The sequence below is a fragment of the Argopecten irradians genome, chromosome 8 (assembly GCF_041381155.1).
Source record: "Argopecten irradians isolate NY chromosome 8, Ai_NY, whole genome shotgun sequence".
Taxonomy (NCBI): Eukaryota; Metazoa; Mollusca; class Bivalvia; order Pectinida; family Pectinidae; genus Argopecten; species Argopecten irradians.
This window is the reverse complement of record NC_091141.1, coordinates 12,231,878-12,248,836: the sequence shown is the minus strand read 5'-3', so window position 1 is coordinate 12,248,836 and position 16,959 is coordinate 12,231,878. Positions and strand designations below refer to the sequence as shown.

At 34.7% G+C, this 16,959-nt stretch overlaps 1 protein-coding gene and 1 pseudogene across 3 annotated transcripts in view; one reads left to right on the top strand and one right to left on the bottom strand.

The window, feature by feature from the left end:
- Positions 1-5,247, top strand: part of LOC138329382 (uncharacterized) — a 39,072-nt pseudogene extending 33,825 nt beyond the window's left edge.
- A 752-nt stretch (positions 5,248-5,999) lies between these two features.
- The window catches only part of LOC138329381 (kelch-like protein 24a), a 50,079-nt gene continuing 39,119 nt past the window's right edge, over positions 6,000-16,959 (bottom strand). For all 3 annotated transcript variants that reach the window (XM_069276328.1, XM_069276325.1, XM_069276326.1), the window contains 2 exons: positions 13,374-13,549; positions 6,000-10,428 (listed from right to left, as the gene is read on the bottom strand). In XM_069276328.1, coding sequence (XP_069132429.1) covers positions 8,902-10,428; positions 13,374-13,547 — 1,701 coding nt within the window. In that variant the 5' untranslated portion in view covers positions 13,548-13,549 and the 3' untranslated portion in view covers positions 6,000-8,901. The remainder of the gene's footprint in view (positions 10,429-13,373; positions 13,550-16,959) is intronic.

The following is a 16,959-nucleotide window of genomic DNA, read 5'->3' as shown; positions in this document are numbered from 1 at the left end:
TCTGCTCTGGTGAGGTTTCAGTCTATTTGAAGTCTCTTTTCAACATTAGTTAAAGAGTTTTTGTAATTTTCAATGTGAAGCAAGTTGCCACATAGAAAACACGTAAAAATAGACTTCTATCGATCGTAGTATTTTTATACACTAATTTTGAGAAATTACCAATTTGGCGGCCATTTTGAAAAGGTGCAGTTCTCACTTTGTAGAGAAGTGGAATTTCACCTTTATTTACTTCAATATTTCTAGGTCGCCGGTGCGACAACTTTTTTAGCTTTAACAAGGTAAGTCTTGCTGTAAATCTTCCCTGGGTTCACTGAGATGAACATGATTAGCATTTAGGTGTGGAATCATAACTTATTGTTTTATGATTTTTATATTTATATTTCTATTCTGTCCATTACTGTTTCAGTTGTATGGAAGGCCATATATGACAAACTGATTAATATCCTCAGCCAAGAAGACTGCTCGCTTTATTCGGAGATTGTATCATCTGGTAATGCGGTGTACTATACTGATAATGTTCCCGACGTTCCGTAAGTAAATTAAACATAGATATTGGACTTGTAAATCACCACTTTATAAACATATATTGTTACTTATATAGTAAACTGTTATTCAAAGGGCAATTATACGTATGTTGCAAAAAATGAAAAAAGAATTATCTCCACAGCCATGTAGCCATTTTCTGTCGAATGCAATTGGCGATTTTAAATTTTGTATAAAACTAAGGCTTTTTAAAACATATCCATTGATGTACATTCACCTATCAAATTGTATGAATAATATCTAAGTATAGTCAGAATAATATTTTAAAGATTAAATTAATAAAACTGCACATTTTTTCGCAAATGTTTCACATACTCAATTACGGAGCTTACACTTTCTCCCTGATTTTCTCTACTTTCTCTATAGGATTGCTTTACAGAAGTTAGGGAAATTTCCTAAACAGTTTTATTTTTAATTTTTTTAATACCCTTGTGCGGAGATTGTTTAGTTATGACGTGATCCTTAAGTTAAGGAATTTTGATGAAACTTGGGTAAGCTGTTACTATATAGATCCTAGTGAACATGATGTCATGAAGACACGCGTCTGTTTCGTTCATTTCATTATCTTGATACAAAAACAAGTTACCGTATAGCGTATTATTTTCGCTGGATTTATAAAATCTGTTATTCGTAAGTGATCGAGATCGGGTTATCTCAGTCGAGGGCTAAGATTTTGTAACATAATCAGAACCGAAGCGTTAGCCGAGGTTGGAATATTAAAAAATTACTGGCTATACGGTATCACCAACTTGATAAACTTTATTTAATATGCATAATATACTGTAAACCATTTTATTTTCCAAAGATACACATTTTCGCGTAATTTCGGAGTTTGAACGCCAAATCCAATAGTTTCGCGAATAATTGTAAAAACATATATATGAATGGACGATTGTCAGTAAGAGCCCTTGATCGCGAATTTATATATTCACGAATATGTTGTCAATAATGATGACGCAAAATATTGTACACGCGGACGTTAAGTTGTTAGCAGTATATGAATTTTCTTCATTGTTTTGTAGTACCTTACCGGCTGGTTTCCACTGTCGTCCTCTAGTCCCTGGCGATCATGAATCAGTTATTACTGGAGTGGAGTACAAACAAGCTGACTACGTCAAGAGTGTGAGACGAATTCTCGCGGTGGGTACACTTAGTGTGGGATTGGTAAACGAGACATCCGGGGAACTTGTTGCCTGGTCACTACAGCAGTTGTATGGCTACTTGGGAATGACATTCGTACGGCCAGAGTACCGCAACAAAGGCTTAGGCAAATACGTCACGGCGAATCTTGCCAGACAGATGATTGAGAAGGATGGCTTCTGTATGGCGGCTATTGGCGGACAAAATTCAGTCTCTTTAAATATGCATTTAAAACTGGGATTTAAACGAATGAAACAATTGTTTTATACAGGGTTGTTCCGAGCTAAAAATGCCACATCGTGCTCCGATATTGCGATTATGAAATGCTCCTGAAAGTTGTGAATTACGCCACTTGAGCGATAACAGTTCGTATCTTAATGATACAAGACAATCATTAGTTGTTATGAAAGTGAGGTGAAGATATCAGTCTCATCAAGTTAAATACGCCATAACTGCACGATTTTCCCCCCGGTTTTTACATGTCCGTAATTCATTGAAAACCATAAGTGTTAATCAATGGATTAAGCTTTGAAAAATCATTCGAAGGCACAGAAAAAAAGGTATGGTGCTATTGACAGCAAACATGTATGTAATTGTCCGGAAAACTCATAATCCGGACGGAAATATCGGTGAATAGGTTTGATTATTGACTGTGTCTTATAAGCCGCAATGCTTACGGAAATAAACAAATTGAATTAAATTGAGTACGTAAGTGGTATTTGACAATCCAGAAATTCGTAATTTGGACGGTTTTGGGGCGGGAACGCAGGTGTTCGGATTATTCAGGGTCCACTGTACACAGTTATAACTACTCATGCATCACGTGCGTGCAACAGGGGTATTGCACATTTACTAGTATATATAATTTACATCGCGGCTTTCTTAAGCACCAAAATAAACCTTGTATTGTGTATATGACTATAAGAATGACGGTTGCGATCTATTACTAATTCCCGTACATAAAACTAAAACAATAGACCAATGCACACAACGTGATTAAGTTTATCCAAACATACGGGAACTGTTTCCATTTTAAATGCCATCAATAACATTTACACCACAGGTATTGTATACTAGTGAAGCGGCCCCAAAATGACATTGACTTTTGGAAGGATTTTTTTTTCAAAATAAATGTTTATTTATAATAAGCATAACAACAAAATACACATCTGTCCTCTCACAGGAAGATACTTATTCGTCGTTCGCACTTTCAATCACACACATACCTTACGTTCATAAATGGTATTATGTAACCTTAAATGTAAGGGAGATAATAAACTAACCGGAAGTTTATAGTTTAACGTGGGCGTCTACATCCACACGTGGCCGATAGCACACGTGGAAATATTAGCAGTGTTTGGATGGTCACACGTGCTTAGTCTCTTTACACCACAGCTATTTTGGTTAAGTACACACATTTTTAACATTTTTAAATGCTTTTGCAATTAATTACCTTTCAGAAAACATTTTTACTTTTGAAATTCATAATTAGCTGGCCAATCAGCGGACGGGTTAAAATTCTATCCTGGGCTCAATCTTGTATACACAGGGGCCATTTCGAAGGTCTTTTTTTATTTAGTTGGTTGTTCCCTTTAAACAATTCTGATTATTTCATTGATAAAGCAACGATAATTGCTCATTATATGTAAGATCTTAGATAACAAAAATTAACGTAAACTACGTAAATAATTAAATAAATAACATAATTATTTATCTAAATAATCAATGAGATGTATATGTCAAATATTAATTGAGTACGTTTTTGTGTACTTCTGTTTATACCTGTACATTAAGAAGCGTGCACCAATATTATGTTCCTGGTATATTACAATTGTTATGTACTAGGCCTATACCAAAAGAATGTATTTTATATATTTTGTATGCTGATTTGTTGTTATTTTTACTTTTCATTGTCCAAAGAGGAATATTATACATTGTGGATTTTATCAAAAGTGATTGTTTGAAATTAAAAAGAAAGAAGAATAAAAAGAAGAGAAAAACAAAAACAAAGCTGCTGAATACTTCAGAAGATGGATTACCTTAAACGACATAGACATTCTTTTTCTTAATTGTGTCAAAATATTATTTATTTTTTTTGTTTATTATTATTAACATAATTAGTGATTAACAAATATGTTTATTTGTTTTCACAATTAATGTTGAAGGTTTTTGAGAAATTAGTATAAAAGGTTAGATCTGCCATAAACACATTATAAATATCGAGACTCTTTTGTCTTTTTCACTGACATAAAAAGATTTATATATTGTGTATCCTGCTAATACTAGCATAAAGTTAAATTGTTTATTTTTTTGTTTCCCGGTTTGTTTCCAATATCCAAATATTTTAATTTTCTAATATTTACAATAATTCCTAATTTATGCATATTCATTGTTAGGGTATGCCAAAATGTTTCTACATGGGCGCACTCGATGAAAAAATGTAAGTTATCTTCAATCTTATTATAATATGGACACAAGTCTGAATTTTCTATCCTCCATCTCTTCAGATTTTTTCTAGTTGGAATAATATTATGAATCAATTGCCATTTAAAGATTTTCCATGCATTTTCATACAAGTTTTTGAAGATGAATTTAAAATTTTCATGGAAATCTTTGTTCCCAGCATGGAATTTATTTCTCCACACTTTTCTATTAGACATGTGTTTTCTTTCTTAGATTTAATTAAGGTGTTATATGTCAATTTATTGGTATATCCATTTAACATATCAATTTCATCTTTATTTAATTCCATTGTTTCTAATTCCAATTTCTCAATCCATGCTTTTGGTATAGTATTTTTTAATTTTCATGAAATTAGCAATCCAATTAGCTTTACTTTAATAATTTTGAATCAATGGTAGCATAATTTATTTTTCCAGCTTTATCATATAAGTCATTTATTGTTATTATACCACTGTCTATCCAATGTTTAAATATATTTACCCCCGCATGTGACGTTGGCATTACCCCATATTATTTAAAAGGATATTACACAATAAAACTTAAGCTTCCCATAATTTTTGATTTCGAAATAGATGCCAACTGCTAACAGGGAAGCAGCAATCCAGTAGAAAGCTCCCGTATTTTGTTGTCTTTTTTATTCTTCAAATGTGGACAGGTGTTTTAGTTAGTGAACCTTGATATGCCATGTGCCTGTTTGTATCATAGATAGTGATATGCTCCAGATTTCGCCTCTTTTTTTACCCAAATCTGTATTACAGATCTAGACGATGTAGTTACGAAATCCCATTACAAATTCCACACATTATACTTTAGCGTTGGCAGTCATTTTAATGGTAACTGTCGTCATAAAGAGTGAAGTGGGCGCAGAAATGTTTTACAGATATGAAGAAACCCTTTTGATAGCATGTTAATCGACTGTCTCAATATTCTGATGGACATGGCAAAACCTAACCACTAATTTGATACCACCAAAAAGCAATGTAATCTATCCTACCTTTCAATTCTAACATATATTGCTGATTTGACACGCCAATTTGTTTCCAAGGAAGCTTAAGGCAAGTAATAAAGATTGTTTTCACGCAAGTGATCTTATAAGATCAGGCCCGTCTCTAATTCATCAGTCGACATTCCAGGGGATTCTCATCAAATATATACAATGGGATCGGACACAAGTTGTCCAGCTTATTTCAAGCCATCTTCCAATACAATTTAATGAATACATGTACACAACAAAATGATAATATACTTACATATGTACAATTTGGAGAAAGAGAGATAGATGAAGCAAGAAAGAGAGGGTAGGAAATAGAAAATGTAAGCTATACAAAAAGGCGGGGGAGGGGGTAGGGGGGACAGAAGAGGGGGAGGGGGTAGGGGGGACAGAAGAGGAAGAAATGAGGTATCACCGCATAACAACTTTCGGTTTATTTTCGTCCTAAAATACAAAAATATTTAGTTGTCAAAGTGGGCATAGAAATGGACGTAACTTTGGTGGCGATAGTGGGCTTAACCCAGGAACGAAAGATCGATTAAATTGATAATAATGATAATTGAAATGAGAATCTGGAAGAAAAAGAAACAGAAAGACAACGAAGATAAAAATCTTCTTTATATGGACTTTTACGTGTATGAATAGAATCACATAAACGTATGTGACAACGTTTTTGAAACTTTAAAATCAAATAATTATGTTAAACATTTACAAATCACTTTCCATTTATAAACATAACCACAAAATACACTTAAAACGGCAATGTGTAGGGTAGATATAAGAAGTTGAAATCTCAAAATTAGAATCAAAACAGTTCAAAGGTCAACACATGAACAAAGAAAATAAAAAAAACCACTTAACCGATGATGGCGTTAGCGTCTTTATTGTTTTGTCTACATCCATGACTCAGGTTAGTGTATCTCTCTCCTTTACAGACCAATATACGATTATATTCATCTCACCAGCCAAGGTAAAAAAATGGCTTAATAGCACAAGAATTGCTGACTTGCTAATGAGCCACCCCTGTCCACTTGACATGTCTATGCAAGACTATTCATCTACACATTAAAGATCTTTTAATGTATTTTGCAACTAAGCAATGGAAACTATAATAACGAATATAGTAATAAACTATAACTTATAACGCATTAAGGAAAATAAGTAAAATATTCTTATGTTAACATTAGCTCACATAAGTTATATCATTAGTAATCAAAACCATGAAGAAAAGTAAAGTCGAATCACATACTGTTACCTATTTTTACGTTATTAAGTTCAATGTACTTCACCTTTTTATGTCATTTGCTTTTTAGGTTAACAGATATACTTATCAATCTAAGAAATGACTGAAAATATCGCAAATCTAAGTACAACATTTTGGAACACATCCAAATGTAATAAGAACAACATAAATATACGTAAACTGTATGCGCGAACTAAATAAGCGGTGAGCATGATTCATGAATGTTTGTATATAAACTAACCACATCAAACGAAATAAATTTGCTACCTGGTACAACCTTTTTTGGTAACCTTGTTAAAAAGTCAAAATCGTCTTTAACAAAACTCGGTACTGTAGGACAAAGTGGTTTTAAAATGATATCTAAAAAATGACTTAGACGTTGTGTAACGCTATTAGATCCACCGACTATAGGTCTGAATTTTAAGTCAGTTGGGCAATGTATAGTAATATACTCAGAGTTTTGTTATTTTATAGCATTAGCAATTTGACTGCTTTTATGAATCTTCGGTAAACCATAAAAGTAACTAGTTTTAAATGAAAAATTTGTTAAGTAATCTATTTCCTCGTTAAGAAGTTCACCGCCTTCTCTGTTAACCAAGTTTACAATTTCTTTAAAAGTCATCTCATCCTGTTCAGAATTACATTCGTTATAAAATTCTTCGTTGGATAACATTTCCCTAATCCTTTTAGCATAATAGTCAGTATCCATGACAACAACAGCGCCACCCTTATCAACCTCCTTAATAATTATTGTCTTGTCTTGTGCTAAATTTTCTTGTGCTTTTCTTAGTTGATAAGACAAATTACTTTTTTCTATTTTGAATAGGAAGCGGATGTTTCTTTAGTCTAGATATAGTTTCTTCTAAAACAATATCGTCACATTTAGGTGGATTATAAGTAGACTTATTTCTCACAAGTGGTACATTTTCTGTGGACTGATCGTAATTGTCAGAAAAATATTTTTCTTCTAATCTAAGTTGTCTACAAAATCGCAAAACATCGCATTCTAATTCTTTCTTATCTGATTTTGGAGTAGGACAAAATTTAAGACCTTTTTTAAGCAAATTAATTTCATGTTCCGTTAAACTGCGTGATGACAAATTGATAACTTTTGGTAGTACCTGTTCAGTCAATGAGTCCTGGTTTTTCCCCCGCCTTTCATTTGATGATGGCGCTTTTGTAAAAAAGAACGTCGCGAAATTCTACCAATATATATTGTACCATCTGTTGTAACCGGAAGCGACAATGGCGGTGAATTCTCCATTTTTTTCCTTGGTCGAAGGATTCTTTTAGATGCTGGTGTAGTACATGTATTCTTCGCCGGTTCTTGGTGTTTTGTTTATCCCGTATTGTTACGTTGCTTAAGCCTTGGAGACAGTGATTTAACAGCATCGGAATAAAAAAGTGGACTTTCTGGTTTTGCTGTTGTATCTAGTTTATCTTTTACAGTCATTCTACGTAGTTTCTGATTCTTTTGTTGTTGTTGACGCGAAGGTGTAGTTTCTTTGCTCGACACCAAATTAGTTCCGTAGTTGTCCACATATTCATTGTACCACTCTTTCTTTTTTTTCCATATATTTGCGGAATGGTGTTCCTCGGAGGCGCATTCTGTCTCCCATTTTGAGATAACTAATTCTGCAACCTGCGAATGAAAACGTCCCTTTTCGCTTGTTATTTTAATCACGTTCCTCATGTTTTCATCGAACTCAAGCACTTTTTCATTAAATCTATTCGCCTTGTTTGTCATGAGTTTGATTTCAGCTTCTGTTTGGCATATCGCAGTACTGATTCTGATTTCTCCGTCTTCTTTTTCTTCATGAGGAATACTTTTGGGTCGGAATTTTCTTGGTATTACCGGATTTTGCTGTCCTAACCAAGCACTGTAGATTGCTGCAGTATTTATGTTTTTAAGGTAATTCCAATATGCCTGTTTTCTTTCATTTAACTGCCTTTTCCATGCCGATGATATATCTAGGATTATAACCCTAGCACACCTTGTCAATAAAGTGCCTGTTAAGGCTTTTTCACATGTCTTTATCACTTTATGTCCACGGAAGCCAATAGTACGTTTGGCATCACGATGAGTAATCCATTCCGAAGCGTAATCCATCCTTAAGCGTAAACCATCCCTATGTGTTATTATTCTCTAAGCATAGTCCACCCCTAAGCTTAATCTACCTCTAAACATAGTTACACCTAAGTGTATTCAATCCATATGCGTTATCAGCCCTAAGCATAGTTAACTCCTAAGCGTAGTCCACCTCTAAGCGTAGTTTACCCCGTAGCGTAATCCAACTCCAAGTGCAGTCCATCCCTAAGCGTAGTTCACCCTAAGAATAGTCCAACCCGAAGCGTTAATAACTCGTAAACAACTAAACATAGTTCATATCTAAATAATCCATCTCTAAGCGTAGTTCACCACTAAGCTTAATCCAACTCTAAGTGTAGTCAATTTCTATACGTTGTCATCCCTAAGCGTAGTCCAAGCTCAAGCGTAGTTCACCTCAAACGTAGTCCACTCCTAATCGATGTTACTAAGATGCCGTCTCATGATAGTCGTTTTACACCAGCCGAATCGTCGTTTTGGGGATGGCATGCTCTCTTGCATAGAGATGGTAAGGTTTTTCTCTATATTGAACTGTATCATGTCTGCCTTTGTTTGGAAGTTGGCCATTCCTCCTAGTACTAATATGTTGCCTTCAAATTCACAGACTCCATAGTCACTTCTGGGGAAACTTGATATTTTACCATCAGCCTTTGGTCGATGGTTTGCCCCAGGGTTGTACGTCAACACGTCGCCGTTTTTTGATACAATGTAGAGTGTGTCTGCTACGACTACCGGCTTATATTGGATGTTTGGTTCATCAGGTAGCACTTGATACTCCTCCCCTGAGTATCCATTTTTTGTATGAAAATACTGCACTCGGTTGACCTGTTTACTTTTGGAATCCAGTCCACCAACAATATAGATAGTCTGGCCCAGCACGGCGCACGAGGCTGATCTTACAGGGATAGACAGATTGTGATTCCCAACTGTTTTCCACCTGAATGCGTCCAGGTCAAACATGTCTATGTTTCGATAAGGACTCGTCTGTGGAGTGTCAATTCCTCCAAATACATACAAGGTGTTCCGAACGATCGCCATGCAATGGCGCTGTCTCCTGGTAGGCATAGGTGGCATATTTTGCCATATGTTCCTTTCACCATCATAACGTAAGAACACGTCCTTATATGAACTTCCACCTGAAACATATATGTGCATACCTCCAGAACACATGGCAAAATCGAATCCAATATCAATAGGCATAGCAGCCAACGCGAACCACTTCTTCTGCGGAAAACTGAAACACTGAACATTTCGATTAGACCCGAGATCGCAACCTCCAATCACAACAACCGATTCATCACTGAAGACATCAGACTTCACTAGACTGAACTGGGAGCGGCGCTGGGTCTTTAAAGACTGCACTGCTTCCTGATATAATGAGTGCTCGCGAATACCTCCGAATTGTTCATCGGATACGACGGCCTCAATGTCTTCTACGTCTACGGGTAGAATACTCAATGCTTCCATGATCGTTTTAATGTAGCAAGCACGGTTGTCAAAGTCAGCGTTTATCCATAACATAACGGCCTTACAGAGAACTGTCTTGTCTGGACAGTTGATATTCTGACCATTCAGGAGGTCTGTAATGTATTGTATATTGTTTAACATCAGGAAATCCTCACTATAACAAACGTCCGGCTCTGGGAAGTGTTTCTTTACCAACGACAGTGCTAGTGAAGCAAGCTCATCATGCTCATGAACTGAAGCTGTTTGCCAAACAGCAAGGCAGTTGCTTTTATTTAGAGTTGTTGATAGAAACTTAAGACAAGCGCATTGTAATGATGGCACTTGATACTCTTTTGCGACGTTGAGAAGATGGACAGCAGATGATTCATCTATGGCGGAATCCCCGATGTAAATAAACAATAGAAACTTCTCACAAATGTCCACCTCCGTGCTTACGTCCAAAGCTGTCAAATCAACTTCGCCGGTCATCGATTCCTAAAACATTATATATGTATAAAGTAAATATGTCATAAAGTAATACAGGATTATAGTAAAACTAACTTAACTAATACTGTGGATTAAAGTAACATCCATTCAAAATAATGGAGGATTAATGTAGAACTATTTTAACTTATATTGTGGTTAAAGTAACATCCATTCAAAATAATGGAGGATTAATGTAGAACTATTTTAACTTATATTGTGGTTAAAGTAAAATTCATTCAAATAATGGAATATAAAAGTAGAATTTATTAAAATAATATTCTGGATTAAAGTAAAATTCATTCACAATAATAGAGGATAAAAGTATAATTAACTTAAATAATATTGTGGATTAAGGTAAAATCCATTCAAAATAATGGAGGATTTATGTAAAACTAATCTAATTAATATTCTGGATGAAAGTAAAATCCATTCAAAATAATGGAGGATTAATGTAGAACTATTTTAATTAATATTGTGGATTCAAGTAAAATTCATTTGAAATGATAGAGGATTGTGGTAAAACTAACTTAAATAATTTCAGTAAAATTCATTCAAAATAATGGAGGATTAAAGTAGAATTAGTTGACATATTAACGGATGGAAATAACGATATAATTGGTTTGATAACCATTTAATCTGTTTTAATTGTTATATTTACATTTTACGTTCTAGTTCAAAGTAAAACATAATTTAGATGCGAGTGAACGTTTGAATTCATGAAAACTTTGTAGTTGTATTATAGTTGGATGATTATAGTTTAAGTTTATCCCATTTATGGCATTAAACTTGTACCTGCTGCCCATTGCATGATCATGAAAGGCGACTAAATTTGGTGTCTTATATTTTCCCTATCCTCCCTTACTTTCTCATTCCGAACATCTCCCTTAGCTTGACAACGCTTCATTTTTGGCTATGAATTGAGCTCCTATGAGGAAATGATCGAGGCACACAATAGTCCATAAAACTCGTATATTTTGTAGTTTCTGCTCCAAAGAGAGTGAGCGGCGACTGGTTTATCGATTGCTAGTATAATGCGATAGGGAAAGATGTGCTTATTCTGTATATCTGGTAGCATGCTTTATTGAAATAGCACTATAAAAAGTGCAAGAATTACACTTTTACAAAAAGGCACTTTAAATGACCTTGACTGTTATTAGGGCGATAACCTAATCAGCCAATGATCTATAACAACTAACTATGTTGATATATTGTTGTTTTACGATTATGTGATACGCAATAAACTAATTGTTGGAAGTTTACCAAAATCAATATGTTTGTTGATTTGCTCAAGGGCTAACATCTTCCACTAAAATTAGAATTAATTGACGTATATTTCGTCCTAATTAGGATGAACCAGCATATATCCGCAAGGGAGATCATTCTGCAAAAATGCAAATACGGAATAGCTGGTAAAGGCCGTGTGACGACCTAGAATTCATGACTTCGCAGACGACCGGCTACACTCGGTTACCTTGACCCAAAATACAAAATGTAGAATGCATAGAATCAGAAGGCCAATGTTCAAATACTTATACGGCTTTCCCTATCTGGTAAACTGAACAATATATTTATAGAATATCCAATAAACCCTATAAAATAGGATATTACGATGACATTCACTATCTCATAAACCCTAACTAAAGATATATACAAAGAATATTACAATGACGTTCACTTAAGGAATGATTATTATTTTTACTGGTGTATAAACTGCATTTTTTGTACACATATTTTAAATGAAGGGCGTTAAAATCATTCCTTATATCTACATTTCGACAGACCTATTTTCATTTAGATTAAGTGTTAAAAAACACATCTAACAATGTTATATATTTGTTGGAACAGCTGGTCGATTGATGGAATCCCGGCACAGCTGGCTTCAAATTGGCGGGAAATGTTGTCAAATTCAGAGAGTACACAAAATAGAGTTCCACATTAACTTCATTTTTTTCATTTCATTTTCATAAACAATATTTGTATACTATTTCATTTTATGATATATAATTTAATATTTCCATTACATTTATACTTGCATTATATTAAAGATTAGTCAATTACAGATACAATTGGCCTAATCGGATGCGCATGCACACTACTGGCGGAAGTCAGTGTTCCGGTGCGTGTATTCTTGCGTAGCAACCACTGCGTTTACGCAAGTGTAAACGATTTGGCAGTTGGTAAGGTTATATAACAAAGAAAAAAGGAAAATGTAAATATTATCTCAAAAACCCCACCTAAACATATATATAAAGAATATTGCGATGACGTTCACTATCTCATAAACCCTAAACAGTATATATATAGACACAATATTACGATGACGTTCACTATTATACATGTATAAACTCTAACTAAATATGTTAGCGCGTCATGTTGAAATATCTGTCCAAAAATGCAGTTTACACACCAGTAAACAACAAACAGTACAAATTATTCCTTATATTTACATTTCGACCGACCATTTTATTTAAATTAAGTGTTCAAATAAACTAAAACTCTTTTTTTCGATGTTATACGATTGTTGGAACAGCCGGTCAATTGATGGAATCCCGGAAAAGCTGGCTTCAATTTGGCGGGAAATGTTGTCAAATTCAGAGAGAACACAAAATATAGTTCCACATTAACTTTATCTTTTTTCATCCCATTTACACAATATTTGTTAAATTTTCTATTTGCTGATATATAATTCAAGATTTACATTACATTCATACATGCAATATATTAAAGATTTTCCATACGGATAAAATAGGCCTAATCGTATGCGCAGTCACACTACTTGCGGAAGTCAGTGTTCAGGTGTGTGTATTCTTGCGCGGCAACCAGTACGTTTACGCAAGTGTAAACGATTTCGCAGTTGATAAGGTTATATAGCAAAGAGAAAACGGAAATGTAAATATTATCTCATAAACCCTTAACTAAATATATATATAGGATATTACGATGACGTTACATACCATCATTGGACTATCAAACATGCATTCGAAGTATTCTGACATGGCCGACAGAACGACGCGGTGACATTGGTACGTTCGATTTCCACACATAACGATGACGTCACTGTATTTGCCGTTCAATCTCAAGCGGTTCAGTCCATTAGTGAGGTCGGAATGATATCGTGACGAAGCCATATCTGGAATACAGAGAAAAGAGTTGACTGGCTTCATCGTAAATATATTCACAGACGAATAGAACATAATCTAGCGATTAATACCTTGTCGGACTCATGTTATTAGTTATACGAATTCACTTCCTGCAAGGGAAAAATGGATACGTCATTTCGTCCGCTTATTCCACTGTTTATAAACTTATTGAAAATATCCTGACATATTAGGGTGCGTGACGTAATCGACCCTTTGCGAGGCAGTGCAGCTCATCACTATCAATGCTTGCCATACGGCGCTCGACACACCTACCTGTGATTTTCAAAAACGTCTTTTCAGCGATTGGGGATTGTTGCTAACGTTTCTCTGATTTTTTTTATCATTAAATAGCATTGTCATGAACTTTCGTTTTCTTAAATGTTAAGCAATGCGGGACGAAACGCGTAATTGTGAGAACCGCGATGAACAACGTAACCCTGTACAATTTCACCTGGATGCGAAGGCTGGTGGATAATTATGTATATTTAATGAGGGCAAAACTTTCGTGCAGATTTCTTACTTTTTTTCAATGATTTATGCATTCTTTCTAAAGACTGTAGTAAAAGTAACACATACTGTTATTCATCTTTAATTCTCCCTCTCTCTTTCTTCTTTCTTTCTCTGCCTCCCTCTCTGAGTGACATGTCACAGCACTTATAGGTTCTCGCCATGTCTGCTAGTGTGATTATCCTGTTTAGACAGGAATTCACACTAGACCTATACACGAAAGAGAAGGTTAACGGGAATCGTTGATGCGCCCTGACTAACGAGGCTCGACTTACGGGGCGCTTTAAATATTAAGGCGGCACTAATAGGAGCACGAAGCGAGAAAATGGCCGACAATAATTGTATACACTTTATAGACAAAGATATTGAAAGGGAACATTAACATTGAAAGTTGCCAACCGATTGCCAAATCACTCGAAACTTCCAACGAGGATTTAATCAGACATATCTGTTCTTCAAATCCATTACAACATCTGTCAGTTGGTTTAGAATAATGTTCCTAATTTGTACTGTAATTAAATAGTGATACCTCTGAAACTTTGCATTTTATTACTGCAAATCACAGAGTTCCTTTGGATGTGGTACAGGTAACTTATCAAACCAATAACGATCGTGTCGACACCCGAATGACATTCCCACTCGAAACTTTCCAACGTATTAACAATGGATTTCATCAGACCCATATCGATCATCAATTCCAAGTACACACAATTGTCTGTCTGGTTAATATAATTGTTCGAGTAATTAAAATAGTGATACCTCTGAGCAACTTTGCATTTTATTAACTGTTATCATACATCAAATTTACAGATAAAATATTACAAGTACTTATATAAGTATCATATTTTTATATTAATGAAGTAAGTGTTAATAATCAGTGCTGTCTCATGACAATTCTTTAGAAAACAATCGTAATTAAATGCTGAAACATATCTTGAGTAATAATACAAAGATTTTTTTTTACTACATACAGTTGAGTTATAGGTGTTTTTTATGAACGTATTAATCAGTATCAATTTCTAATATAGCCGAGGAAATGTCTGCATCTCGGACTCACTCTTGGTCAACACAAAACGCCACCGCCCCATGTATACAAGACGCTCCCCCTCCCGTCATGCAAAGATTTTTTTTGCAAAAGATTTTATTATAGTCTCCGAGACACATTAAATTGTGTTGTTACCATGGATTATAAAATTACAAGTTACATTTTCAAACTGCACGTAGGCAGGATATGGACAATCTATATCATACCAAATTACAAAATCATGACAATTAATTTGGAAATTAACAATAGTTTTACCGTATACTATCATTGCTGTTATTCACATCTACAAAAATACCCATCGTTTTTTCTATGAATAGAGACACCTTCTTCAATTAATTGGATATTTCAAATACCTATAAGGCCACCATTTCTTTATGAAGACTGGGGTATTACTATTATAATACCGTCATGAAGATAACTTTATCCACCCGCGTTGAACATGAACGACCTTTCTGTTCCTGTCATTTATATTCAGTACTGTCATCACGTGTTCAGGCCACGCGTTTAAAACTGTTAATATATGGTGTGTTTTATTTCAGTGACTGCCGGACTCTAATAGAGTTACCAACAGATAAATACTTTTCATTCAAAATACAACGTCAACGTTATTATGAGATAATTTTATATATAAAGACTATATGGTAATAATCTATCAAAATAAGAAAAGTTTCACGTTCTAATTCTTTGGTTTACTACTAAACCCGATATATGAACGATTTTTACAGATTAAAAAGAAACTTTTATCTAGTTACAGTTTGTGGTTTGGAGTCTTGACTATTCATATAGGTACGCGATGTTGTTCGAAAGAATTAGATAAAATAAAGTGTACATGGAATGGTTTGGTATATAAGGCTTGATATAAGCGTCATTTGATAAAATTTAGAATGCCGGAAAGTACGAGTTTCATAAGCGAATTACGGTTATTAGAGATAATGGCGCGCTTTCTCTAGAACACCACCTGAAGCTTCAAAGCCTATGACCCCCGGATTTCCGGACCGGTCCTGTGACGTCACGAGGACACGGGATAGGACTCTTCTCGATAAGTTAGATTTGGCGATATTCGAGTGTCTTGCAACAAGGATTTTATAAGTAAGAAGGATTCGTGTCTGTCTCTTTAATTTGTAAACCACCACGCGAGACTCCTATGAAAGGGAATACCAAACGTTTTTCTCAACAAATACTTGTCTTATCGAAAACGAAACCCAATATGGTTTATTAAAATTTCACAAGGTTTATAACTTATTTTAAGGACGGAAGATTTAGAGGCTATGTCTTAAAACTTTCGTTAAAAACATACGACAGCTCATGAAATGACGGCCCGCTTCAGAAAGTAATTCTTAAACCTCTCAACACCGCAAGCTACATCAAGGCGTGCGCCGGCGGATACAAAGCGAAAATCAATCGTCACGGTCAGTGCAACAAAACAAAATAGCTCTGCCTTGTATCCCCCAAACCAGTGTGACTTATCGGCTTCTCCATATTCGTCCTTGTTGCAAATCTATTGTGACACCGTTTGTTTGAAAATCGATTTTGAAGACACAAATACTGTGTACATGTCCGATACCTATTTAAATTATCTCAATCACAGATATGAGTTTGAATATGCATAATAGGGATTTATACATTACATATATAATGGATGTACCTGTCGTAATAAATGAAACATCTCTGCGCGATTACTGCATATTAGGTTATATAGCAAAGAGAAAACGGAAATATAAATATTATCTCATAAACCCTAACTAAATATATATATAGGATATTACGATGACGTTACATACCATCATTGGACTATCAAACATGCATTCGAAGTATTCTGACATGGCCGACAGAACGACGCGGTGACAT